General features: G+C 42.9%; 2 protein-coding genes across 2 annotated transcripts in view; both read right to left on the bottom strand.

Moving 5' to 3' along the window:
- The window catches only part of LOC126561427 (mucin-5AC), a 78,563-nt gene extending 56,058 nt beyond the window's left edge, over window positions 1-22,505 (bottom strand). The window contains exon 1 of the mRNA XM_050217565.1: window positions 21,925-22,505. Coding sequence (XP_050073522.1) covers window positions 21,925-22,469 — 545 coding nt within the window. The 5' untranslated portion in view covers window positions 22,470-22,505. The remainder of the gene's footprint in view (window positions 1-21,924) is intronic.
- LOC126562922 (non-structural maintenance of chromosomes element 1 homolog) overlaps window positions 1-27,881 on the bottom strand; it is a 260,347-nt gene that overhangs the window by 75,717 nt on the left and 156,749 nt on the right. The window lies entirely within an intron of this gene.

The raw sequence follows: 27,881 nt of genomic DNA, 5'->3' as shown, positions 1-27,881 counted from the left end.
AGCGGTGATAGATGAGGTTACTCACAGCATCATCATCGACAGTAGCAGCAGCGCATGAATGAATTTCGCAGTGAATGGTTTACATTATCTCTATTTGTGTGCCTTCCCCATTGGGCAGCAGAGCATGTCCCAGGGAGCAAAAAACAAAAAGCGCTAGAAGAAATGACGTGCCTCCACATGCACTGCCGCACTTTAAAATGACGCCGCAAAGGCGTAAAAAAAATGGTGCACGTGCGCAAAAACCGGGCTCATCAATCGCGCGCGCGCACGCTGCCCGTCCGCGTCTTTGCCCGCGTATCAAATAACGACTGTATATTCGAGGGCGGAAGTGAACGATAAAGAGAGGTAACTATGCACAGAAATAGCGCAAACGGTGAACACCGGAAGCTGCGCTGTTGTTGCTCACAGCCAAACAGCTGTTGTACGTTGACGACTAAAAACCCCATCCCGGCGGACGGAACAGAAGCGCGAAAGATTGTTGCGCAAACGGCGACATGCGGGCGCCTTTGGCGCTGTGTGCCATGTGTGCCAGAAGAGCTAGAACATCCACAACCTGACACAATGTATTATAAAACGGTCCGGCGTCATGATCCCCAGAAGATCGGAAGTTGAACGGGCGAGCGAGAAAGAGAGAGAGAGAGAGAGAGAGAGAGAGAGAGAGAGAGAGAGGGCGGATGAGCAGGAGTGGAAGATCCGGTCCCGAAGTACCTGCAGAGCAACGGTAGTACATGACCGTCACAAACAGGCCGGCTTGGCTTGGCTGGCTGGGGGTCTCCCCTACACTCTCATCATTGGACATGAAAATAGAAAATTATCCGTTGGAGTGTGTGTGTGTCTGTGGTGGTTTTTTTTATTTTGTTGCTACCAAGATAGTGGAAGGGACGCGACCCACGCCACCGGGTTTTGATCACGGTCTGCGAAATTACAACCTCCGGTTTGCGTCATTCTGGGAGTAGATTTTATTTTTCTGCTTCGAACCGTAACCAGCTCTCTCGGCTAGAGCAAACGTTTGTGGTTTTACATGCAAGTATCACAGTATGTGTGTGTGTCTTTATGTCTGTGACAATGCGACAAAGAGGGACACAAAATGCGGAGCAAGGGGTTTGAATCGTGCCCAAGAAATTTGAGAATTTTACAGTGTTTCGTTATTTTTCCTTTACCAAGGATCAAAGGTTAGAATCGTCGCACAAACCAAGCGCGAAAGTTAACAGTAGAGGAGGAACTACAACTCAATTGGCGAGTGCGTCATTGTTGCAGAGATCCGAGCCAGTGTGAACGAGAGGTGTGCGCAACGATTAAGAAACATTGGTGCGACTTTGGTCAACCATTAGGGGAGGAGTGGATGAGTAATTCTAGTCGGTGAGTTGGCAAGCAATAAAATGTATCAAATGCCTCATCAAAATGGTTTGACGTAGAGTCTACGTTAAATGTGGACACGATGCCATCCACGTCAATCGGTTTGTTGACTATATGTGCGCCACAGATTTCAAGTTTAGGGCACTATTTTTTCGTCTATAATTTCTGCAAAATAAATTCGGTTTTTGATAGTACCCAGACTCTTATGTGATAATGTTCTGTAGGTTGCTGACTAAACTATTTGATCTGTTCATATTCAGAAATAATTATTCATCAAAATAACCGATGAATAAGTAATATTTGATGAGTAAACTCTAGTAGTATCACCACAGTTTATTTTAACTAAATACATAAATTAGCTCATCATTTCAGCAATAATCCAGTTTTTTTTAATCCTTTGTCCTATTTCAAAGGATCTCGCCCGCAAATTTTGCCCCGCAAAAAAAAAACGTACAGCAATCCCATGATGATGCGTTTTGTCGAGGTGTTGAATAGGTTGTTTGAGTCGTTGAGCTAATTGACACTAATCATGCACTAGGCCTAGGCACATACACCGCACCAACCAGTCGCATCTGACCCCGTTGGGTGGAATTCAAGTTTAATTAACTTAAGCGAACGCGTACAAGCACACGCTTAGCCCGGAGGCACTGGAATCTGATGGAGCTGTGTTTGCTCGCGAAATCCTGTGGGAAACAACGCGCGATAAGCAACCGTGAAGGAGGAAACGAGAACCTCCAGAGTCCAGCGTTGGCACAATGGCACTCCCAGCCACGAGGAAAGTATTCTTTTCTTTCACACATATGCAAACTCCGGGCGGGCACGTGGGGCTCGTGTATGTTAAGTAGCGTTAAAAGGGCCGCGGTATTTGGCGAAACGAGATTGAAAAGCCGCTGACCCGCGTGTGTTTCACCTGTGTGATGGAGTGCGCGTGCAAATTTCTCGATGACGCGACGACGCATTGCGGTGTTGCGTTTGTTTCGATTTTTTTTTTTTTGCTTAACGCATGCAACTTCCCAAACAACTTACTCCAGTCATGCAAAACGGATATTGAGGCATTGTGTGTAGAGAAGAAGGTTACCATTCGAACCGTGTTAGGAGAATCCAAAAATGGATCACTTCAAGGTGAATAAGCAAATATGGGAAGTATAGCCGGTCTGGGCCGGATGTAGAGGCATGCGTTGATGATTCAATGTACAAGTTTGTGAAAAAAGTGATGGAATCATCATACGTCGTTTGTTATCTATCATGAAACACATTGTAAGGTACACGTGATTACTTTCTGATGAAAAAAGTAATGAATCGTTTGTGACACGTATTTAATTATTTAAAATACAATTGAGATTTATATTGAAGTTCAGGAGGACATTACGATACAAAACTCACTCATTCCAACGAGGAGCTAAAGAGAAGGGAGACTTGGACTAAAAATATGTGAAGAGACTACAAAGAAAATAGAATTAAGCATCCCTCACTTGCTCCATAATAGGGCAAAGTTCGATACCTTCAAGACGGTTCCCAAGGCATCTACGTGGAACAAATGGCAGCCATTCTACAAGCCAATCATCGTCGGAATATTCTAATCTTTATAGAAACACACATTATCTTCCGACGTTTTTCGAAGCAGTCAGCCGTCACCATGCACAGCTTAGAGGAACAATATAAAATATGAAATTAACCTTCTCAGATATTCCCAAGTCCTATGTGCGGTGTGCGTATGTTTCTATAAGACATTCAGTTATGTTCACACAAATTATGGGATCTTTTGCTAATACGTGCCTAAAACTTTTTCTAACCCAACCCAATCGACTACTGCCGCAACTCGTTCACCGATCGCCGACGAAGCAAAACTTTGGTCTACATTACTTAATAGTGATTTGCTTCCGTAGGCGTGCGTACAACGCAAAGATGAACTTTACATCCGTAACAGCAAGTGAAGCTTAGCAGAGGGATTAACATCTGCTTAATCATGAACCACACAGCAAGCCGGAAGCAGCTTGGACCGGCGACTAACGGAGCGCTTCAATGTTGCAAGGCACCGGAAATCGAAAACTTCTTCGGTGTAAAAGTATTACACCGGGACGGATGGGAAGAAAGACCACGCGGGCACGGTGTCATGTTTTCCGATGTTAAGCAAAATGAAACCTCGGAGTAATGGTTCTCTCTCCATGCCGACATCCACCAGTGTCGCCTTCACGAAGCACTGCTTGCCTACCTTCACTGCTAGCGACCGAGAGAAGGACACACCGCCGGATCGACGCACTAACGATAAATTCCAATTTAAAGACGCTCGTGTCTCCCCGTCCACTGTTCCAATCTACGCAAAACGTGTCACCAACGGTTTGTGTCAACCTCTGCAACAACGGCAGCCAAACCTTGACACGGAGCAAAACCGTACACTAATCTGCAAGCCGTAATCGACTCCATTTCAATCAGCATCGCGCGACAAGGCTGAGGAACACAATTACAAACTTTTCAATGACGATTAGTGCGGCACGACGCTGTGTAAGCGCACGGTGGGGCTGGGGCGGATAGTTTTTAAATTAAACATTTATGAATTTGGGAAATATGTTTAAAGTCTTTAACCACTTTGAATGGTTCATTAAAATCTTTTTTCGCCGATTTTAAAATTTGACAAAACGAAGAGTTTTTTTTATTGGAGCTAATTCTTAAGTTTGTAAAAAAAAACCCGTGAAATTTAAGCGTGTTACGTCGATTTTTATTTTTTAATATTTTTAATCCATTCGAATATCATTCAAAAATTATAAGCAAATTGCACAGTATTATTATATTTGCCTAAATCCCAGGATTAGTTAAAAGTAAAGAATAAATTTTAATTTTGAATGTTGATTTGATGCATAGAAATTAGAACTCCATCTCTTAATACCATGTGAAAAAGAGGTGTTAAGCTGTTATTCGGGCATAGCAGATTTCTCTGGTCCCCATTATTTGCATACGTCGTTAAGAAGTACTTGGGTCGTAATGCAATTAATATACTTATAAAACGAAGGCCTAATTATTACTACTACTATAAGTACTAAGAAGGTTCGGAAAGACCTTCTTACGCCTGTATGGAAGACGTATGCAGCAAGAAGTCAGTAATGAAAGGTTAAGGTCTCTTGGTCTAGGTTGGAGGTTGCAGAGTAAAAGAAAAAATATCATTGTCACAACCTTTATAAATATATTAACTCCAAAAAATATTTGTTCGGAGTTTTGTTTTGTATATGAAAATAAAACGTCCCAGCCACTCGCCTGATCGGCACCACTGTGCGTTCATGTTCACGTACTTCAATGGCGTTGGTGTCAAAACTGTCATTTCCATGCAAAGCAAGGTCGGAAGGAGTTGATATTTTGGGTAAATACAATTTAAAGCTTATTGGATGATCGAAGCAAGCCTTGCAAGGGCCCGTAGTGCACCGGAATGATGTCATAAATTTATCAAGCATAATGGATCACGTCGACAATGGTCGGGTCGGGAGGAGATGATTGCTTAAAACTTCACAACCCTCTTCCATCTTGAAAGTTTCCGAAAACAAAGAGGCTCATTTAATGGTCCAAGCGGTCGGAGTTAATGAAAACATTTCTAATTTCAAAGCGCTCCATTATGAGAGCACTGCACGGTGCGAAGGAACACGAATTAAGCACGCGTAAGCAGTGTCATTACGGCTGACATTACTACGGTACGTGTCCTTCCAGTTGACAGATTTTTTTTTTTAGCTTAATGTTGGCGCCCGCACACGGTTCGATTGAATCGGCGAGGCGCCAACCATCGGCTGGAAATGGTTCGTAAACTGCTTCCCTTCGTTCGCGTGGTCGGTTTTCACTCTTTGCCCCATCGGTCGGTCCCCATCCGTCATCTGTCGCCGCGTCTATCTATAGACCATCGGTCGGCCGGGTCGATCGGTCGATCCATCTATATACACACACGCAGGCCAACAACGGCCATTCATGTGTGTGCGCTTCTCCCATTCATTCACAATCGTTCGAGACATTCTAGGGTTCCGGCGGGAGATGAAGCGTAAAATCCCTCCCGCGGTTCTCCCTCATTCCATGTCCTTCCCCCCGCCAAGTGGTTCCAATTAAGTGGTGCGATTAATAATTTCTTCTAGCATTCTTTCCCTTCTGTGCGATGTGTGCGCTGTTTGCTTGCTGCGCGAGAAAAGACTTCGTAATCAATGCACTTCTTCCATACCGCGAGCGCTCGCTCTCTAGAGAAGCTCTAGAAAATCTTGATGCCTGGTGCTTCCCGTCGTCCATACGTGCCGGCCGAATGGACATTCCAAATTTATGGTTTTCTCATTTTTATGGCATCCACTTCCGGTGCTGGCCGCCTCTACCTACCCTTTGCTTACCACCTCCTTCGTATCTTCTCTCCACCAGTCTTCTTCTTCATCTGATCGACCCAATTCTTTTAAGGGAGGAATTGCTTGATTTGGTCCGCGCTCTACTGGCCTGCGCGCTCTACTCATCACGAACGCGTCAAATACCACGACAACACCGGGCCGGGTTTATTTTGGTTTTGCACGCGTACATTCGAGAGTCGTCATCATTTCGCTCATTTGTCAGAGATGTAAATATAGCCGATCTGGTATGATCCATTCCAAATGAAAAACAACAACTAAAACGATTCTGCCAAGGACACATACTATTTGATTTTAGAGAAACCCTTCACGAGGAGAGCTGTGGCGATGAACAAGTGAGTCCTATCTATAGGATCTGTTTATCACACTGTTGTTTTGACATTTTGAGAAGCTTTCGACACTCATAGTCCAGCATCTAGAGCGGAGATATTTTTTTTATTGTGGATTAGGTTCGGAATAAAAATCTGATAAAAAGCAATCTTACAAAATCGACATCATCTTCTAGCTCGGAATATTAAATTAGAGGCATAAATCTACCAAAAAAACCTACACAGATGCGCTTTGTTAGCTCGTTAATGCCCTGTTTTTCGACGCTCTAAGATTTAAGCTGCACGATAAACGACTGGTCGTCCCAACACACAGCATTTAAATGGCGTAAGGAAAAACCAAAAATCTCCCAGAATTTATGACGGTCAACTTTTGAGCCTAGCCACACGGCTTAACATTTCTGACGCGGCTGACTGTGCGTAGCAAATGTGAGAAGTGCCTAGAAGATGCCGCCGCTGGAAACTCTCATAAATCCGTGAGAATAGCGCCGTTGAAAGGTGAGGGTGCCGCTTATCATGTGTATTGCGTGTTGTTGCCCTTTACACAATTGGCTTCAGCTTTGCGCGGCTACCATCGTCCGAAATGGGCAACAATTTGTAATACAAAAAGCTTCAACTTACTCGTTGCTCCGCGTTTCCCTAAGTGAGCTTCCACTCTCCCTGCGCTTACGTGCTTTCTTAAGCTTCTTCACCACACACAGTTCACAGTAGATGGTGAGAAAATTCACAATTCCTAACACGAAGGTGTACAAACGGATGGAAAAAAGCTGCTGTAGTTACGGGATGGGTATCTCTTTATTAAATTAAAGACGCCAGTAAAACGAAATCGCTTTTGCATCGCACATTCACCGACGGTGCAGTAAACATAAATTACTTCATTTAGAAAATGTTGAACAGCCAAACACAGCACAGAGGAGAAATAGAACATTGGAGTTGGAATTTTCCAACGCCGCTTCCCGTACCGAAGCGCAATGGGAGGAATATTAAATTTAGATTTTTTTCACGTTCTTCCAGGCAGTTGAAGTGCAAGGCGCTCGAGGATTCAACTTTCCTTTTTATCATTCATTCATCAGCCAACATATTCGAGACGGTTAAATGTTTAGCTCGTAAAAATGAAATATAGAGTAGGTTCAAGAACAAATAAAGGCGAGCATTTTTCGTTTGTCTGTTGTTTAAAATGTAAACATTGCAATCATTAGCATAAACTCTTGCATGTTTGTTGGTATGTTTTAATTGACTTTTCATTCAGAATTTCCTTTGGTATTGTATTTTCTCTCACTTGGTTTTCTTCTTATTTCAACCAGTTGCACAGTAGATTACGCATATGTACGCAAGGTGAATACGACGCAAAATAAAAACTAGCAGTACAAACAACAACACCTCACATGCGTGCGTAATATTGTTTGCGCAATTGTTTTGTGAACAGTCGCTGTGTGCTTCGGATCACTTTCACGATCGCGATTTTCCTTGCTTCGTCTGTGTTATGTGCCCCTCTGCCCCATCAAGGCGTCGATTGTAGTTACACTTGACTTAATTTTTTTGTTTTCTAGCGTGTGTCGGTAAGATATGTTACATTTTTGCTTGTTGTTGCCGCCATTTTCGATACACGTTGGGCCTAGCGGCGAAGCTTATATCAGATTACTAGTCTGGTGCGGATGGTGTGTATTATTAGAGCACAGAAAACTAACATTCGTGCTATGAAAGGTGCGTATGATGAAGCTGAGCCGAGAAGCGTACCAAAAAGGACAAGGCAATAATTATTAGCATTAATTTAATTATCTAATACATTTTGGGCATGGGTATTGAGCGTGTTGGAGGTGTGTGCGTGGTTATGTTACGCCTAATTACAAAATGGAATTACATCAGCAAGATTATGTGGCAAAAAAAAAAATGATTTTAAAATTCTTAATTCTTAAAAATCTGGGTTCAAATCTCATCCCGGTAGTGAGAATTGGCAATCCAACTATGAGCCACCAATAAGCCTTGTAACCCATTAGAGGGCATGGCATGATCTTAGACCTTCCCCGGTACTGATATTGAATCTCTGTAGGCCCTAGACTCCAGGCAGGCACACCATGCTCAAGGACTGACAGACTGAATAACTTGATATAAAATTAGTCAAGGTAGCTAGTAAATAAAATGTCTTTTGAGATTGTAGAGCCACATAAGCAAGGAAAAAAGGTATTGAAATCTAACCAATTCTTGGTTAGTCTTTAAATATCACATTCTATCTTACAAGAGGTTTCAAAAGGTATCAAAAAAATTATCACCAAGTATAGTAATCACAAAGGTTTCCAGTTGACAAGGCAACATCGTCTATTCTTTTGGTATCAGGTATGAAAATATCACGTCAAAACAGTCAGATGGTAACCCAACTGTGATGTTACTGTTTAAAGCAAGCTTTGCAGATAATATTTAATTCATAGTTACTTTTCAACACTACCGAAAAATGTCTTCCTGCGCTTATTATGAAACTTTGTAGGCTATTTATTTATAATTAATTATGACGGTCAAGTGCCGTATTATCACTTTGTAGACTATGTTACAATTGAAAGTGTTCGGTTATTAATTTGTGATGGCTCAAGATGGGATATTGTAATTAGATGTGGAATATCATCTGACAATTCATCGGTCTAATGTTTTGCTATGGCCAAAACGTGATAAAAATTACTTGAATGTCAACAGAAGGTATCCCTGCCTGATCGTGGCATTAGAGATAAAATGTTTAGAACTTTTTCCCTAGCATGTCTCACCGTGTTCACTTCTACAGCAATAAAGGAAAATAAATCCCAAAGCTTCTAGAAAACATACGAAATTCTAGACCGTTGCTGACCTCGCAGAGCAAAGTATTAGACAGTGAACATCGTATTTACCGTGACACAACTTAAGAGATGAAGCCAAACACACCTCCCAATACTAGCCGTGAAAAAGCTCTCGTGTTTCCTGGTCGATGGTTTTGTTTCCCGGTTGTTCCCACCGGTTGGATCAGTTTTAACCGACCACCCCGGGCCAATGCAATAACACTTCGGTAATGGGTATTGTTTTTACGACTGTACACCGAGATGCAAGCAACATTTCCATGCCGATTGTTTTCCGCACACACACACACACACATAGGTGCGTTATAGCAAGAGGAAAAACCATTTTATGGGACTGGCACAGAACAATTCGATGGTTTGATGTCTTATTAGATTAGCACATGCCGTTGGTTGGTGCTGGACAGTTTTCGTGGAAAGTTTTCCCCTGTCACGGGCAGGAAATGTCGTGCGGGAAACACACACAACCTTTTGTCGGCTGTTAAGGTCAGACCGGGAGGTGAAATTTTATTTCCAACCCTCCATTCCACATCCCCACAACAAACCCGGAGGCCAAACCGGGGCTTCCTTCTTTGGCTGGGAATCTCTCGGAAGCACTTGAACTCGCGACCGTTTAAGTGCCGGCCGGGAAACCTGTCAAGCGGTGAAATAGGAGCCACACAGTTTGCGTTTTTGCACGTGCCTGCAATCGGTGGCCATTATTTTGGAGTTGCATGCCATTTTATCGGGCCAAGCAGAAAAGCTTGGATAAAACTTTCCCCGTTTGAGAAGATAATATTGACAAGAATGGTACGTACGTTTGTACAAACTAAGAGAGACTTTTCTGACCGTCAGTTCAAGAAGAAAAAAAAAATCAGAAAACCCACGATTAATAAAACCGAAAATCACCAACATTTGAGTAAGAAAAAAATCTAAAAAAGCTGTAAAATAATTTTTAAATTAGCTTCCATTCCATTCGATTCCTTAGATGTGGAAAACGTAAACTTCTTCTTCTTCTTCTTCTCCTTGGCTTGACGACCTCTAAGGTCATGCCGGCCATCGAAATGGCTGACTAGACTGCCGATACCACGTTGTTGGTTAGTCAGTCCTCACTACTGGGGGACGGTCCGGATGGGATTTGAACCCCGGTCCTGCCGTTTGAAGACCGGCGCCGCTGTCGCCTACACCACCGGGCCGCCCCTTGTACGTAAACAAGGGGCGGCCCGGTAAACATGGTACATTAAATTATTCTGAAGACAACATTTTTGTAACATGTAATCATTTATTGCCTATACAACATTAATTGAAGTCTTGTAAATTTTCAAATTATACTTAAAATCATTGAGTTGGCTGCGATGAATCAAAGCACGAAATGTAATCTGCAATCGGCTGCAACAGTGGCAACCGTTTCAATTCATGTAACGTAATGTCATTGAGATATATGGAGCCACTCCCCAATTCATTTTCCAGATTTCACCGCTGGCTGTCACTACACCTTGTTGCTGCTAAAAATATATTCATAAGTAGATGTAGACAAACAAAAGCAGGAAATTCAGTGCGTGTAATGGAAACATCTGATGCTTTTTGATCAATTCTCCTCTCCTCTTACCACCACCACCACAGGATTCTACTGCTACATTCTTCCCTTCCTTGAAAATGCTCTCTGGATCTCCCTCGGCACTGCTTTTAGCGATTTTCTGCAAATCAATTTATTTATAATTTATGACAAACTGTTCTTGTAGCTCTTGCTTCTTCCTACTCATCACCCCACAACAGGGCTATTTGCATTTGCAGTGGATTCGAGATCAAAAAGAAACGAAGACAACGAATGTTATTCCTTGTCGTCGAGATCTCGCTGAAGTGACAATATCATTTACACCAGCCGCTTTTTGTTCGTTGCGAAGGGAACAATTTTCATCATGCCCCAAAAATTGGAATATATGTGCCGGCGAACATCGAAAAATTGAAGATGCAGCCCTGAGGCACAAGGGGATAGAGAAAATGCTAGTAACATCGTTTTTTTTTTTGTGGCAAGTGTAGCTTTTTTTCTGGTGAAGTAAGATAAAAAATCACATCTCGACACGTGTGACCGGAATGGGACTCGGAACGTATTTTTTTTCTTCTTCAAATTGCACCAAGAGTAGGAGACGGCATTAACACCAGCAATACGGTTAGTGTCGTGCTTTTTGCTCACATATGAATAATCAATATTTATTTGAATGAAAATAATCTCCAGAATTAAGCGCCTCCTACTGCCAACATTATCACGGCAACATGACAAAGAAAAATATTCATCATTCAAATCGCAAATGTGAGGATATGCTTCACATATCCTTCATGAGGAAAAAGGGAGAAAAAACCCTCAATCAAAACAAAAAATATTCATAAGGAAGCGAACAATACACAGTGCAAGCGAGGACAATTTTTTTTTGAAGGATCGATTAACCTTGCCGATTATATTTGCAGCGCACATGCAAAAAAAAAAATTCCTACGTTGGCAGCTTTATCTTTGTATAGCGACACTAATGCTGGGTTAGCTGTTCGCGATTGGAATCATAAGGGAAGGCTATGCTTATTGCAACGTTGCTTCAAGTGAATCATAAAAAAATCGATGGAAAATGGAAATGGTAACGATAGAGGTTTTTAAGCAACGGAAAAGCGTTATGTTTCTGTTAGGTACATAGAACTGTCGTTGAATAGTTGCATGGCTGACTCCTACAAAGAGAAATAAGAAGGAAAAATAGATCTATGCAGAAATGTTTGACAAAAATGCACTCGTCAACGAAATTCCGGTTTGCAGATTGTTTGCAGAAAATAAACTTCACTGTCTCTAGTTTTATTGGTCGCGACAGTTCGAGTGAGACAAATTTGAGTGGAGATAATGTCTCCTGGCTTTAGTATTCTGATGCGTAGCTCAATATTTACTGACCTTCGCGCCAAAAACGGCAATTATTCGGACAAATTCTAAGGTGCGATCTGTTCATTACCCATACGTAAATCATCACTTGTTAGGTCCTCGAGTGGTCCTCTCTATCGCTAAGTTGCACAAAACGACAACCAATAGTAGTAAATTGGAGTAAAAAAGAGATCTCCAACATCTATGTATGCTACAAAATTTGGATCTCTTTGAAGAATTTTGATGATAAATCCAAGTATGACGGATCACTCAGAATCTTTCAATATGGTACATAATAGTGGCAGGCCACGAATGTGCCAACAACAGTAAGTCTAGTTAGCCGTTCGATGGCAGGACCTACCAGGTTGGTAAGACGAGAAGAGAGACTTAAAAATATGCCTTAAAACAGTTAAGCCTTTTACAAAAAGCGATTCTTTGCTGAAAGTGACTTATACATAGTTACATAAAAATTGTCATATTTCCGTTCATAGGATGGTGATATCTTTCGATTTGTCTACGATAATTATTGATGTTTACGATCTAGTAAAAATACATAAGAAGGTAAAGAAAATACCTCTTACCCACCCTTGCACCAACGTACGTAGCTAACGAGATGGAATTCTGCCATCTTTTTGCCAATTTTGGATTTTCAATCCCTAAATCATTCCCTCAAGCTGTGTTAGACATATGATTGAGGGCAACGAAGGGCATGAATAACATGTCCACCGGCGCTTGCACAACCTGTTCCCTCACTGTTTTATTTTTCTTTTCTTACCCCAGCGAAGGTTCATTTCCTCATAATCTGTTTTACTCTGCTTCCGAACACCGTAGCGTAGTAAGAAATCTAACATCTAATAACATCGATGCCCCTCCGGGGCTCCGTTATCAGTAGCAAAGGGGAAGAGTCGAAAGGTCCAGTTTGTTAACAGTTTACAGCAAAACAAAAAAAAAAGGGTGGACCTGGGCCGGTCGGAGTGATGTTTGCTTACCGTGATTGCATCCGCCGGATATGACGTTTTTACCAACAATTCCTGGATTGTTGGTGGACGTGTGGAAGCGAAAACAAAGAGGGCAAAAGCATGTTTCTCCTTCACCGTGCCCTTTTTGCGAAAAAGGAAACCTAATTTGATTGTAAGACATAGTTAATACCATTACATCTCGGGTAAGCTTTGGGAGAAAAAACTTTACTTCAACAAGGGCACCAAGGACCTCTAGCGATCTCGGTATTGTAACAAATAATACTACCAAAATTGGTTTGAGTAAGATTTGTGGATAAGTTTTTCCTATTTCCAATAGGGTAAGAGTCGAAAAACACTAGGAGCAAAATAGAGTTTGACAGCTTATTTTGAAAACATTTTCTAACCATTTTGCCCCGAAGCGCCCTTGGAAAAGCGGACGAATTCGGAAGGAAACAAGGCATCAAGAAATGTGAACGATGATGGTAATCAAATTTCGATTTTTATTACAGTCCCGTCTATAGCACATGCCCTTGCCATTTTAAGGAACCTTGGGCGTTAACCTTCGCACTCGCCGTTGTTGAGATGGGGTGTGTACACACCAGAAGCTTATAGAAGAAGTTTCCGCTTTAGATATCGCTTATCCGAGCTTTAAAAAAGAATCAATACTACAATGTCGTGTGCACAGTGTCCTCGTGGAACCAACACAATGCAAAGAGAAAGTATCTAAGACAAACCATTGCAGCCCCGGAAGAAGCAAAAATGTGGTCAAGCCTTACCTTCCCACCAAGAGATGGTCGAAAAAAGAAGAAAGTTAATGCGAGCCATAGGAGAAAAAAAGTAAAGATCCTTCCCGATACCGGTTTTTAGGTTTCTTTCCTTCTTCATCGATGATGGTGGCCCGCACCAGTGCCAGCAGCATCCGGAGCCGGAGCCGGATGAAAATCAAATTAATTCTAAACTTTTCTGATCTGCCCGACCGCCCTTTCATCGGCCGCTAGGAGTGGATTGGGGGAGAAGGTAGGAGGAAGAGTGGGTGGTATTGAACCATAATCAATGATCGCGAGCGCACACACACACACACACACACACACACACACACACACACACACACACACACACACACACACACACACACACACACACACACACACACACACACAAACACACACACACACACACACACACACACACACACACACACACACACACACACACACACACACACACACACACACACACACACACACACACACACACACACACACACACACACACACACACACACACACACACACACACACACACACACACACACACACACACACACACACACACACACACACACACACACACACACACACACACACACACACACACACACACACACACACCGGGGATCGATCGTTCTGCTCCAGCGGTTGAGAATAGGAACCCCGCACAGCAACAAAATGAGAAAAACGTAATTTTAATGCCAAGAAACGAAAAGAGGAGGAAAATTCTTTTGCCTATAAAAAAAAACCCGAGCACATCTCGGTTGTCCCCACCCGTCGAGAGCTCTCTCCGTGCACAGTTGATTCGGTTTTGACCGTAGTAATCGAACGTAAAAAATGCGAGCCAAACCAAAAAAGCGTTGAGCCAAATAAAATGCATTTGGAATTACTGTCAGAGTCACAAAAAGCACACCGATCGTGTATAATGCCGTGCCTTCTCCCAACTGTGCGTACCGAATTTATGCCTACCGAAAATGAATTGAGAAACAAAATTAGCTTCCTTGCAATTTTGGTTGGAAAATCAAAGGGAAAAAGGCGCAAAGTCGCATGAAAACGCGTGAGAATTGTATGGAAATTGGAGGGATAAAAATTCGTATTTTGGGATCTTTTTTTCTCGATTTGCAACCAATCACTACTGTTGGCCAAATATTTATCCCCAACTGTCACACAAATCGTCAACGAAATTGTTACTTTTTGCAGACACAGTACATAAAGTTGTTTCCCAAAAATTCGGCAAAAGGGAAAAAGCGGGAAAGAAATAAATTGTACGTCAATGTTCATTAATCATTATTATGTCATTCGATATTTCGTTTTGTGTGTGTTTGTGTGTTCCTCCCGGGGTAGCTAAACCCAGGTTCCGGATTAGCAGGAAGAACATTCTCCATGCACAAATGAAATAGATCGGAACCGGTGAGTTGGGAAATTTTATCGATTCGTGGCCGTAAATGGTGAAAACAGGAAGGATAGAATTGTCGGACTAATTAATTGGAGATTAAGTTTATCGTTCTCTGTCTGACTCTTTTTCTCGTTTTTCAATCATAGAAAATGTCATAAGCATTCGTGAAATGGTCGATACAATTGTGCTGCAAATTGTTTTGACACAAAGCATTTCATGCTAATCAATTAATTTAAACAGTGATTTTGAATAGGCAAAAACTAACCGAAACCAACAGAGTAAATTGAAATGATGTTAAATATCGAATTCGGAACTATTTTTGTTCACAATATGACTGGATGAGAGCTTTGATTATGAGAAACTCTCCGTAGTTCTTGCCAAAACTGATAACAATGAAAGAAACATTTTAGAATGTCAATATTTTGTAGTGAATACTATATAGTCTGCACCTTCTTGGGTTGCTTGACTAGATGACTTATCGAATGGCTTGACAAGACGTGTTGATACTACGTAGTTGGATAAACAGTCCTCACTACGGGAGAACGAAGAAGAGATACCTTGTTCCAGCCAAGACCGGTGAGCCCTGGATAGTCTGTTTAGAATATTATTTAAGCCTTAATTTACAAAGTTTAATAAAATGCCGGTTATTTGACACTACAGTGCTTTGCCACTGATGCACGGCCCCGTATCGGATACGATATTTGGTCCTGAAAGACAGGCGTCTCTATCACTAGGCTACTGGAAAGTGCTCCTGCTGCAATATTTTGTAAAGATGAATTTATTGAATTATTCTGTTCAAGATTCCTTTCATAAGAAATTGATGAATTTATCGAAAACGTCAGAAAACAACTTTTAAAGCAGAACACTAAAACTGTGGAGAAATAGTGTAGACTCGAAAGCAGAGTATCAGTTGACGGCGACGATCTCGAGGTGGTAGAGGAGTTCTGCTACCTTGATACGATCGTAGCTTCGGACAGCAACGTAAGCAGCGATATCCGAAGGCGCATTGTTCAGGGGAATCGTTCCTACTACGGACTCCACAAACTCCTGCGATCCAGAAGACTCCAACAACACACAAAATGCACGATTTGCCGCACCTTGATACGTCCGGTAGTCCTCTACGGGTGCGTGTCCTGGATTATGCTGACGTACGACGCCAAAGCACTCGCCATTATCGAACGGCATGTGCAAAGGACTATATTTCGGCCCCTTTCCCAACAAAATAAGGAAGCGTTTATCGATATAAAATCTTGCTTTACACAAAATACTGACACAAGAATATGATTATTAAGATTATTTTGACGTTGAAGTTTAGAAAGCTCAAACGAACGGAAATTACAAGCAACCAACAGAATAAAACAGCTGTCCATCCCGTTTGCCATTTGTCAGTCAACCCTTTGCCGCAGGCGAACCGACCTGATGGAGGCACGACGCTTCAAGCCGCGAAGTGATAGTCGAAAAAAACCGGGACACAAGCAAACCAACCGGAACAACGGTACGGAAATGGAGAGAAGGAGAAATGCAAAAGGACAACAAAAAACCTTCCCCATCAGTCAAACATAAATTTGCAATAAAACATTAACTACATGCATGTGGGACATCCTGCAAGCTAACCCCCGCCCGGATCCCATGTGGCCATGTGTCTGCATATTTGGCAGTGGCCCTTAAAACGCGAATTTGCCCGGTGCGGTTGCAGAATTGTAATTAGCTCGATCGTTTTATTTCTGTTTTCTGATCTGCGGTTAGAATTAGCAACCAACGGGAGTTTGCTGATTCGTATCGGGGTCTCCCCTTTTTTTGAAGTTGCCGTACATCGCACGCGGCAAACCAATAAAAATGTCGCGGGTGACAAGAATCGCACCTTGTTCTTTTAAGGAGGGATTGCATTTTAACGGTTGCTTTATGTTATGTAAATTAATTTCACATTTTTTCTTAATCCCCCTTCTAGCGTTTCCGTTTGGGAACTTATAAAGCATAGCCGCGTATCCGAATGAATGCGCAATAAAGCAACATTATAAAGCGGGAACAAAATACAAAAGGTAAATAAATATTTTCTGCTCGACCAAAATCAACAACCAAATCTACATTCTTCAAGACGCAAAACGTAAAACATACTCATCAACAAGCTACCCAAAAACAAATGCCACAACGACGTAAGAGACCCTCGCTTCGCCGTTCTTTGGCACGTATGATCGTCCAACTGTGACCGTACAGAAACACTCATCCGCCAACTTACATTATTGCTGACGGGGGCGAATATTAAACGGTCTTCCCTTGCCATTTACGTGGCGCGTAGCTTTTTTGCGATAATCGCTCTATGGAGTGAACCTTCCCTGTTCCAATCGACACGAGGGACGCTTCTGTCGAATGCAACACCTTTACACAGCTGAGGCAATCCATTTTTGAACCATTGTGCATGCAAACCGCGATCATCGTTGGCAAATGGTAGCTGTCCTTTAGTGGAGCAGTTTGTGGATGGTGGAGGAAGTGTAGTTTTGATCGAGTTTGTGGTTACGATCGAATTCTATCAACCACCGGCACCGACAAACATAAGGCGAAACGATGCCTAAGGTAACCTTGGAACAGGAAGGCGATAGGCCCGGTGGTGGTTTGCTTCACCTGCTTCACTCCACAGCTGACACTACACTTTGTAAGAATGTAAGGATGTACGGGGAAAAAATGGTGGTTCAACAATTTGCTTCAACTCTCTCCTCCACTTTGTTATCGACGAGCACAATTTTATGTTCAATTTATAAGTTAATTAATAATATTCGGCCAAAGATACCTGGGATCGGGTGCTATTCTACCAACGTTGGAGAAAAAACGTTGGTTGGAGAAAAAACTTAAAATAATATGAGCTGGGTATGTTACTTATGAATTAGGTTGACGCAATGCAGCCAGTTCATACTTCTCTAATAGAAAATTGAGTTTTGGATTATTTGTAAAACCATTAATCATTATTGGGATCTAATGATGACCGAAGCCAGCTTTTTTAAATATTTGTTTTGAGGTAAGTTTCGAGGTAAAAATGCTGCTTGTTCTTCAAACACACTAACAGTAAAAACTAGCTTATTTTGTCGAACAAAAACGATGCTCTCGAAACGCAAACAAGCGATTGTTGTTTGACATTATTACTATATAAAATCATATCACCTTGACACGCATGTTAAGCCGTATATAGCTTTATTACAGATTCGCATCAAAGGTTTAGCACATTAATTCTTCTAAGACTTTTTCCATTGGTTATGACATGATCGTTTGACAGAATTCGGCTTCTTCTTCTTGGCTTAACGACCTCTAAGGTCATGCCGGCCATCGAAATGGTTTTCTAGCCTGCCGATACCACGTAGTTGGTTGGTCAGTCCTCACTACGGGTTTTCGGCTTAAATTTTCTAATTTGCAGGCTGAAGTCATAATAGATACCTGCTAATGCGTTATTGACAATTGGTGACTGAAATATACCAGGACTCGATGCCTATCACAACCAGACATGTATTCCTTTAAGTTGTCAAGTTTAATATAATATTTCACAATCCTATACTGCAGCCAAGGAGCGTTTAAGGGTTCAGTTATCGTTGCATTAGTACTTACAATCTTCACCCTCATAGATTTTGGCCTAATCCCAATCTGTTGGATCGATCCGTCCGATATTCAGGATGGCAGTGGCCAGATCGAGTATTCTGTCCAGACCGTCCGCAGGTACAAAGAACTCGACTCTCCAGATAAGATTAAGTCAAGGATAGTAAGCAATGACACTCCAAGACCTCTCGAGGTTTTAGTGCCAGAAAGAAACAGCAGAAGTAGAAGAAACCTCCACTGGGAAGTCAATATCTGAGGACTAGTTTTTAACTAAAATTTTCCTGTTAAAATTAATAACTCATTTTCATCTGTGGAAACGAACCCATTTATTGATCATTTATCTGTAGCTTAATTGAATTAGGTAACTCAGACACACCTCATATTATATTGGCGGTAAAACTCAACTCCAGCTGAGTGTCCTTAGGCAGCTAAATGTGCGTCAAATTGAAATTTTCTTTTTCAAACTAAACATTAGTCCACTCAGTCCTCTCTTTGAGCTTCTCGTCAGTTTGCTTTACAAAAACAGCCACATTTAATGAAATAAATCGATTATGTTTGCCTATGGAAGAGCGTAAACTCTTTTCTGGGGCGGCATTGTGCATGTACACACCAGATCACCGCACAGCAGCAGCCTCGCATCGTCGAGCAGAAGCCCAATCGAAGGGAGTGTTGATGTGCAGAAAGAGTGCAGCCACCAGCGCTGCACACGCTTTGTTCGTTCGGCAGTGTGTCGGCGGGCAAAAGCGATGGCGCAAGTGCTCAAAGTGATGGATGTGTAATTAATTGGAAACGCTTAGGCGATCCCCCGGTGGTGGTGCGACGTTTGCGCGGCCACATTTGCTTGAAAGATTACGCCACCACCCCAAAGAGAGAGAGAGAGAGATCGGGGATTGGAATGGAGCCGAAACAGAAGTGAACTTTAACGTGCCGCGACGGCTCGTGAAGGTGTGAAGCGGTACCATTTTTCGATGCTATTTCGTTGTTCACGGCGCAGTGGGCCGCCGGGGTCAGGTCAACTATGATGAAAAAAAAAGTGGCTGTGTGTGTGAACACTTTGTACCATCTGCACCAAGCAGCAGCAAGGGATGGGAGTTTCGGTTGGTGCTTTTACTATTAATCTTGTACCGTTTAAGCTCTCCTCTGGCAAGTTGAAGGCAATTGAAGGCATTTTGGGAAGCACCGCATTCAGGCTCCGGCACTGATGAACGTGAAGGTGTCCAGAAAGTAATCGATTTACTGCTCGTTAACCTTTGACCCGGGCAGCCATGGTCGTGCCGAATGCCTCACAAGCATATGCAGCTTTCAGCTATTAACACCATACCAAATGGAGTTGATTGTAGAAAGATACATATCGTCGGAAAACATCGATATTGAAGTCACACAACTTAAAAAGTCATAATTTACTGTCGAAAAAAGGTAAAACAAACGTCCACACGAATAAACACTTCGAATAAACACCTGTTGATAATTGTTTAAAGTCTTGCCATCAATCAGCCTCCGCCCTCACTGCGTTGCAATCTGTTATCAATCTGTTCAGCCCACACCGTAGGCGTCTGGGCAAGATACCTCCGCAACATCTTCAATCTAGCTACGAAAGCCCACATAACAACCACACCACGAACAATTCTATTTCGGGTTTTGATAATGGTAGTTGCCATCCTTCACCTTCCGCCCCTTTAAACACAATCGAAAACCCACCCACGAAGCCGCTGGTCATCGTTGCCTTAGCGATCGGGAGGGCGTAAATTACCTTACAACCCGCGCACGCTTAAACCCCCCGCAGCACCGGGGAAGGGTCTGTAGCCGGGCCGCCGAGAAGCTGTCGCTCATTTGATTTTAACCATTTGCTTTCTATTCGAAATTCACCAATCAACAGTAGAGGCGAAACAGAAAAGTAACGAACATGTCAGGAAAATTAAACGATGCAGGCCTCCCTGCTGCCGCCGTGGACTATCCTTGCGCTGCGTTTGATTGAAACTGACAGCCCAAAATGAGCACCGTTGATGAATGGGAGAAAACAGTATTTTGTTGCAATGTAGTGCCCGGAAAAAAAGGCACAGAGAACGACACTGTCCAGCTTCCGGTGTGTCAACGGGGGGGTTGTTTTGGGTCGGTCTGGTGGCGTCACGTCCGGGTCTGGGCAAATTCGGAAAACATCAAACGCTTCGCTTGCAAATCGGTCCCAGCACAGCCGGAGCAGCAGTAAAACGGTGGCATGCTAAAATTTCCACAAGGAAACCGAACGATTCTGAAGAAAACGTTTCGCTTCGGTTTGCAGCAAAGCCAACCAAACCTGCAGTAGTAAGTGGTGGTTGGGAAAGGGCTGCGTAGCAAAGGGTTGTGAATGATGTGAAGATGCGATGGGGCACTTAAAATGTTGGTCGGTTGACCAAGAGCGCAAAGTAGTTCTACGAAGCTGGTGAAGTGAAGCGTGAGGACCGATGCACACAACGTTTGTTGGGTGTGCGAATGACGAGTCAACATCGATGATAGCCGTTGGAGGTATTTCGAAATCATTCATAACATACAATCCGGAGAAATAGATAGCTGACACATTTGCGGATCCTTGGAACTGTTTAAATTACATCCGACTTTTACATGACTTATATTGGCCAAGATAGGGGCAGATAGTCACTGAACCATTCACCCCAAGTGAGGCCTGACTATCCATCTACGTAGTATCAGCAAGTCTTTGAAGGCCGGGATGATCAATTTGGTGGTTAAGTCAAGAAGAAGACTAATCAGCACAAACAATGATGATCAAGTCTTGCAGCCTTTGCATGATCTTAAGCGGAGGATTTAAGGAAGTAGAAATTGTAGATGATATTTAGTTTATTTAGGTACCTGGTACATCATAGCATGATGTCTTGTTCTGTAGTAGTGACGTACTCAGTTATCCCAACGAAGTAGCTGATTTATTCATCTTATCAGATGATACAATGGCTCATTTGTCATGGCCTTGCTTCAGAATTATTTACGTCTCCTGTCGGTAAGTTTTCCCTTCTTTCTGATGGGCGTCCTAAACGTCTAATTTCATCCCAATGGGAGTAAAAATTTCTTCTATCTATTTTTGAGGACCTATCTATCTAGACGATCATTTAGGATCTCGATTGTTCGATGCGATCAGATGGATTCTGGTGTAAAATCTCACTGAGCATCTTCTTTGCGAACGCAATTTAGCGGTTCTCGTCATCCATGTTTTAGAGGCATATACGAATACTTGAACTATTGAAATTGAAATTTGCATACAGTCCCAGCTTCGTCCATCGTAAAAAGTTGTTGGACTGAGAGCTAGAGAGCTAATCAGATCGTCGATGTTAGCTTACATTTTTCAGTTGTGACGCATTCTCGTCTATTTTCCAACTGTAATCAAATTCCTCGAAAGTTCCCTAGATTTCCCACTTCAAACGACAGATTTTCAAATACCATCTCCATTCTTCAAACAAATCTTTTTACAACCAACAATTATGCTCAGGAACTAACACCTACCTGTTGCCGAAACGTGTCTTCCAAAATTCGGCCGCATCCGCCTTCGTGATGCGGAACTGATCGCCCGCAAACAGCCCATTCGGAAAGATGGCCTTCAGCTCCGACAGCATGTGCGAAAACACCAAACTAAGCTTGGTCAGGTTCCGCCGGTAGTGTGAATTTTCGTCGAACATCTTCTCCTTGCCCTCCTTGAACAGTTTGATCGCCTGCTTGCACTTGCGCATCAAATTGTTGATGAAGATGTTGTAGTGCTCGTTCGAATGGAGCAGATGCATCTGATCCTCGTACTTGGAGTAGATCAGATGCAACCGCTGGTACGTGTCCGGCAGGATGTCCAGTATGAACGGTGGGCTGTTCTTGAGGTTCATCTTCGACTGCTGGCACAGCTTCACCACCTTGTCCATCAGCTTCCACGTCTTTTCGAGCGTTTTCTTGTCGGTGAGAAATTTCTGCTGTGCGCACGCATCGCTTATCTTGCCCTGGATCTTCGAGAAGAAGGATATGTTGGTGCGGGGCTGTGGCCGCGCCCGGTTTGTGGCCGCCATCTTGCGGGCTGCACAACAACACCACCGATCCACCGCTGAGCCGAAAATATGGGGGTGGGTGGGTTTGGGTGGTCAGGTGGTTTCTGAAGCTTCTCACTGGGACAACACCACCAACACTCGAGCGCCGAAAGAGGCCACCCGATGTACGATGATCGTCGATCGTCCGCCCGGAGGTCGCCGCCACATGCACGGAGCCGTCGTGAGGGCGAGAACTCGATCGCTTGATCGTGAGCGTTTCCAAGGGAGCGTTCCACCTCCCTTGTTCAATCCGGTCGGTTCTCCCTCGGCGCGTTCGGAGAGGGTTTTTCTAGATTTGGTAGAAATTTTCTTTCCCGTTCAATTGCACTGCAAAAACACCGACTACTTCACGGTCGTCTTCTGCCGTACGGCAGTCGAACGGGCGGTGAAAGAAAAATAAAACGATCGCCACATTGCGTGGAAAATTCTCACTGCTGGCTAATGCACATACACACACACGCACACATACCTAATAAACACAAATGAACGTGGTAAAACCAAAACAAGAAAAAATGGGTATAAAACGAAATGAACCTTTTTCGATGCTTAATTTTCGCTTTTCCTCTTTGCCGCTTTTACATGATCGAGACACGGTTGCCCAAACGGAAAAGAGGCAAATTTTGGCAAACAACATACACAAATTTTACACACACGCGGTGCACACTCTAACACTAGTAGGCAGTGCCGTTTTCCAGCAGCAACCCCTCCGGTTTGCCCGGTTTACTTCGATAGAATGCCAATTTTCACACTTGGCAAACTTTGGCTGTGCTCAACACACACGGGGCGTTTCATACAATTTTCTTTCAACCACACTTTTCCACATCCAGACGACACCCTTCTAGGGCTCACAGACACACACGCACATAGGCCTCCCCCCGCTTCCCTTTGCCAACACTTTTCCGCGCTTTTTAACCTCTTTTAACTGGCCTTTCTTATGGATGGTTGTGGCTTTCGCTTCGAGTGTGCCCTTTTTCGCGAGACACACCGGTTTTGAACGGGGCTAAAACGGGCCAAAGGCTTTTACAGCAGCCAACATATTATGCACACAAACACACACACACACACGTGTGGATAGACAAAATACACACACTCACACGTTCAGCCCAGCTCTGAAGGAGAGATGGCTTTCTTTGATCTCGACGACGTTTGGGACGTCGCGCGCTGGGCCGTCGTCGTGTGGCTTTCTTTCGGGGTTTTTCCTTTCGCTTCCTTCGTGGAGCCTCCGCCGTGCACAGACTAGTACCCCCTTTTCCCTTGGAGCTCGTTTTCTTTTTGTTTCCCCTGGCTCACCAGTAGGCCGGACAAAACCCGGGTGGGACCACCGGCAAGAAACCGGAGTTGGAGCGGACCTTTGCTTTCTTTCCGTTCACACACGTCGAACGTTGTTGGTCGGCGGTTCTTGCTTTTTTTCTCCTTCTCTTTCCCTTGCCCTGAACTTGTGGATCCGGCCCGGTAGACGGGGCAATAAAATCAATGTTTGGGGAAGTCTGGGCAAATGTGTTCGCCACGGTCTTCACCACTTCCCTCAACGGAACGGAAAATGGCTTTACCACAGGGATGGGATGAAATTGCAACGTGATTTCGCGACGTGCTTCGGTCACCGTTATGCTGCGGTTGCTATGCGTCTTAACCCCAGTGCTGCAAACAAAAAAGACAGAAGAAAAGAAAGAATAAATTAGTTAAGTAATGATTCGTGCTTTTTTATATAAGAATTACGACTCATGAAACATGGTGGGAACCCTTCTAATTCCCAAAAACAAAAAAACCCAAAAAATAAACATCCGTTTGCTCACGCATTGTTCCATTCCGTTCAGTGCCTTCTGGCTGGTAAATATTTTCTTGTAAAAAATATACATTTTACTCAATTCCTCTTTTTTCCCGACACAAACACACATGTGCATTAAGGGCAAACGGAAAGGCTCGATGGTGCAGTCACTACACAACGGTGCATTCTCGGTGCAGTGTTGTTTTCTTTTTCTGTTCTTTGCCTTTTCCCGTTTTCATGCCTACCACTACGGGCCAAGCAAGCAAACACACAGCCAAAGGATAGAAAAGTTTATAAACAAATCTTCCAAGCCGCATGGCGGCACGATGCAATATCTCGGCAAAGGGCTCTTGAGATGGAGGTGTTAGTGAAGGAGCTAAAATTTGGTCAAGCGAGAAAGCGAGAGAGAGAGAGGGAGCGACAAGTGGGGCCGGATGAGGGCCGGGCGAAAGAAAAACAACAATCCCACTTTTACCAGAAGCAGCAGCATAGCAAAAAGATTAGGAAGAAGCATGAAAGAAGATGAATCCCAAGAAGCGATTTCCAGTTTTGTGATCTCGCTCGCCCTTTTCTTATGCTTGCGTTGCTTTCTCACTCTCTTTCTCTCGTTTTAGCCAACGCGGTCGGTTTCCAGGGAGAGGAGAAAAAAAATCACATCCAAAGCAATCTCACCCACACAGTCCTACACATTCACTCTCGCACGCACACCACTACACAAAAACGCTCTCTTAAGCACACACGCACCGGCAGTGAACCAACGTCTCTCAGTGAGACGACGCAACGCTCGCCAATGTGTGAGTGTCAACTCGTGTGAACAGGCAAATTCATGTGTGTATGTGCGTGAGATTATAGCAAAACGGGATGCACACACAGAGGCATACACAGCCACCACACTCCTTAAACTTTGCTTATACCAAAAGTTCACCTTTGATAGAGAGCGATTGGAATGGAATGGAATAAAACGTTTCACCACCCGAAAATGCGTCCACACATTTGTTTATACCGTGCGGTCAGGTGCGTACAATAAAAAAAATACGCCCATTTAATACACAATGAACGGTACACGGCTAAATTTGAGGTCAGTGCAGCTGATTCTCCTCCACAAGCACCAAAGCAGGAGAGACCGTACGTGGTCGTTCACAAGATGTCGTTTTGTCTCGTATCTCACCATTCTCAACGAGCACTGTGGAGGTGGATTGCATTTTTTGACAGCGACCAAAATGCATCAATCGATCGTGCAAAGTTGCATTATGCACCCTCCTGCTTGCGCCGCGCTCCCCTGCGCACATTGATTGTTAACTTCCGCTGCACTGAGTGTGTGTGTGTGTGTGGCAACGTTACAGCTTCTTTTTTTATATTTTCAACGCGGAATGAAAAGATAACTGTTGTTCTCGATATGACAACCCCAGTCGCCGTCGCCGTCCGGAGTGGATACGTCTTTCTCACCTCTGCTATCTTCTTCGCGTTGGGTGTATTTTTATTATTATTTATCCCCCACAAAAAAATACTAACGGGAAAGGATGAAATGTACACGTAGAGAAAACCCGTGACACGCACCTTTGGGGCCTATTTTCCGTCCCTGGGAAAATTCACAACACAAGCTCAAAACACATACACGGTACACACATACACACAACGCGCACTAGAGCGCGTTGGGGGTCGATGGTAGTAGATTTACCAAATTTTCACTTCACTATTATTATCCACAGGGTTTGTTCGGTACTGATCGCTGTAGCAATTGGTTATTCGAATTGTACAATTGCTTTCCTTACAATGGTTTATTGTTTTATGAAACCATTTCACCATACGTTCTTCGAGAATCGGAACGCGACAATAACGACCGTACGCGATGAAGGTTTCCTACGAATGAATGTAGAAATGAACTGTACCGTGGTTTACGCACGGCGCACCGTACGCCGTTTCTCGCAGGCGGGTCACGACACACTCTCTCGCTCTCTCATTCTCATGCGTTATGATCGAGGAAAATGAACACAACAACATAACAACCGCACAGGGTGACTCGTTTGAATGGAATTGTGTCAAATTGGTGGAATAGATAAATGATGGAAAATAGCGTATTTCTTTAGGTTTTTGTTACGAAAACCGCTTAAAACATGAGAAAATAAAATTTTTATACTTATAAAAATAAGAAATTTGCTTGATACTTTGCGTTTCATTCAAAACCCAATGTAGTAAACAATTTCAAACTTCACAATCACATTGCAAAATAACCCGACCGTTCTCGAATGATCAATTTTTTCTGAAAATCTTTTGGAAACATTTAAATTGAAGACTGGACGTAAAAATAAAATGATTGCATTCTGCACATTTTTTCCAGCTGCCCTTTCTGTACTGTTGGTTGGGTGTTGCGTTCGTGGTTGTTTTGATTTTACTTCATTTCCATTTGACAGTTTGCAAAGCAGACGTCAGGGGTAGGTATGTTCAATTTAATCTTCGTGATTCAAAATATCGATGGTACTTTTCCGTTGGGGGGTAAAATTATTGTTTCATTCAAAAAATATTCACGAATATATAAATAACGCTTTTTAATCTAATTCAGATAATATTAAAATAAAAAAGTTAAAGTTACATCAACCTGTATTTATTTCCTGGTAGAAGCTACAAAATTATTCAACAGAGAATCAACTTGAATTGATCTAAGGGTATTGAAGATTCTTTCCGTATAAATTATGCAAATGTTTTTCTGCTTATTTTACTCTTTTACCACGAGAGAGCTTCGCTTGACTTCTTGTGAGCGGTGCTGGATAGTCAGTCTTGCGTACGGCAAGACAGTCTGGACGGTATTCGATACCTTGTCCTGCCATGCGAACCACTCGGCACTCGCTCGCTTCTTCTACCAGTCCGGTGAAAAATAATTTAAAAAAATACAAAAAATAAACAAATACTTGTACAAGAATTGCAGAAGATTTTTTTCTTGATTAAGAACCAACCAGCTAGTAGAATGAAATCTACATTCTTTGATAGAAACTGCTCCTCGTTTTGCTGTCCAGAGCAAATTTGTTACCGTGTAACACCCGTTTGCATAACTTCGTCCACGTTTATGTTGCATACAAAACAGCTTGCGAATAAAACAAAATTGTTTCAATGACTTATCATAGTTTTAATCTCAGCTAAATCAAAGACAATGTACCAGGTGCGCTCTTGAACTGCATTTAAAAAGCTTAAACAGTAGCTACAGTAGTGCAAACCGCTACAATGCGCTTGTATGTAAGCAATGCACGATGATTATTTATTATTTAGAGCTTCAAGTAATCAACCATCCATGCAAATACTTTACGCAACATAAAACTTATCGCAATAAAATAAAATTCTCCACCTGTTTTTTATAGTTTCCGATTTTCATTTCTCTTTATTGGCAAAAAACAAAACACATTTTATCGAAATGTGGCCATCCATGAAGCGCCAAACCGCTTCCGCTGCATCTTCACTCAATATTGGCTGAAATGACCGTTCGATCCTCGTTTCACACTATCCACACAGTTGGTGTAATCTTGGCTTAGGCTCCCGATTTTGCCGATATGTTTGCTACTTTACGCTACAGTAGTTTCTGGAGTAATAAATTAGCGCCCACCAATAGGCGCTACTGCGAAAGAGTGTTGTCTTCTTCC

This window comes from Anopheles maculipalpis, chromosome 3RL (assembly GCF_943734695.1).
Source record: "Anopheles maculipalpis chromosome 3RL, idAnoMacuDA_375_x, whole genome shotgun sequence".
NCBI lineage: Eukaryota > Metazoa > Arthropoda > Insecta > Diptera > Culicidae > Anopheles > Anopheles maculipalpis.
The sequence above is the reverse complement of the archived record's forward strand: the minus strand, read 5'-3'. Positions and strand labels throughout refer to the sequence as shown.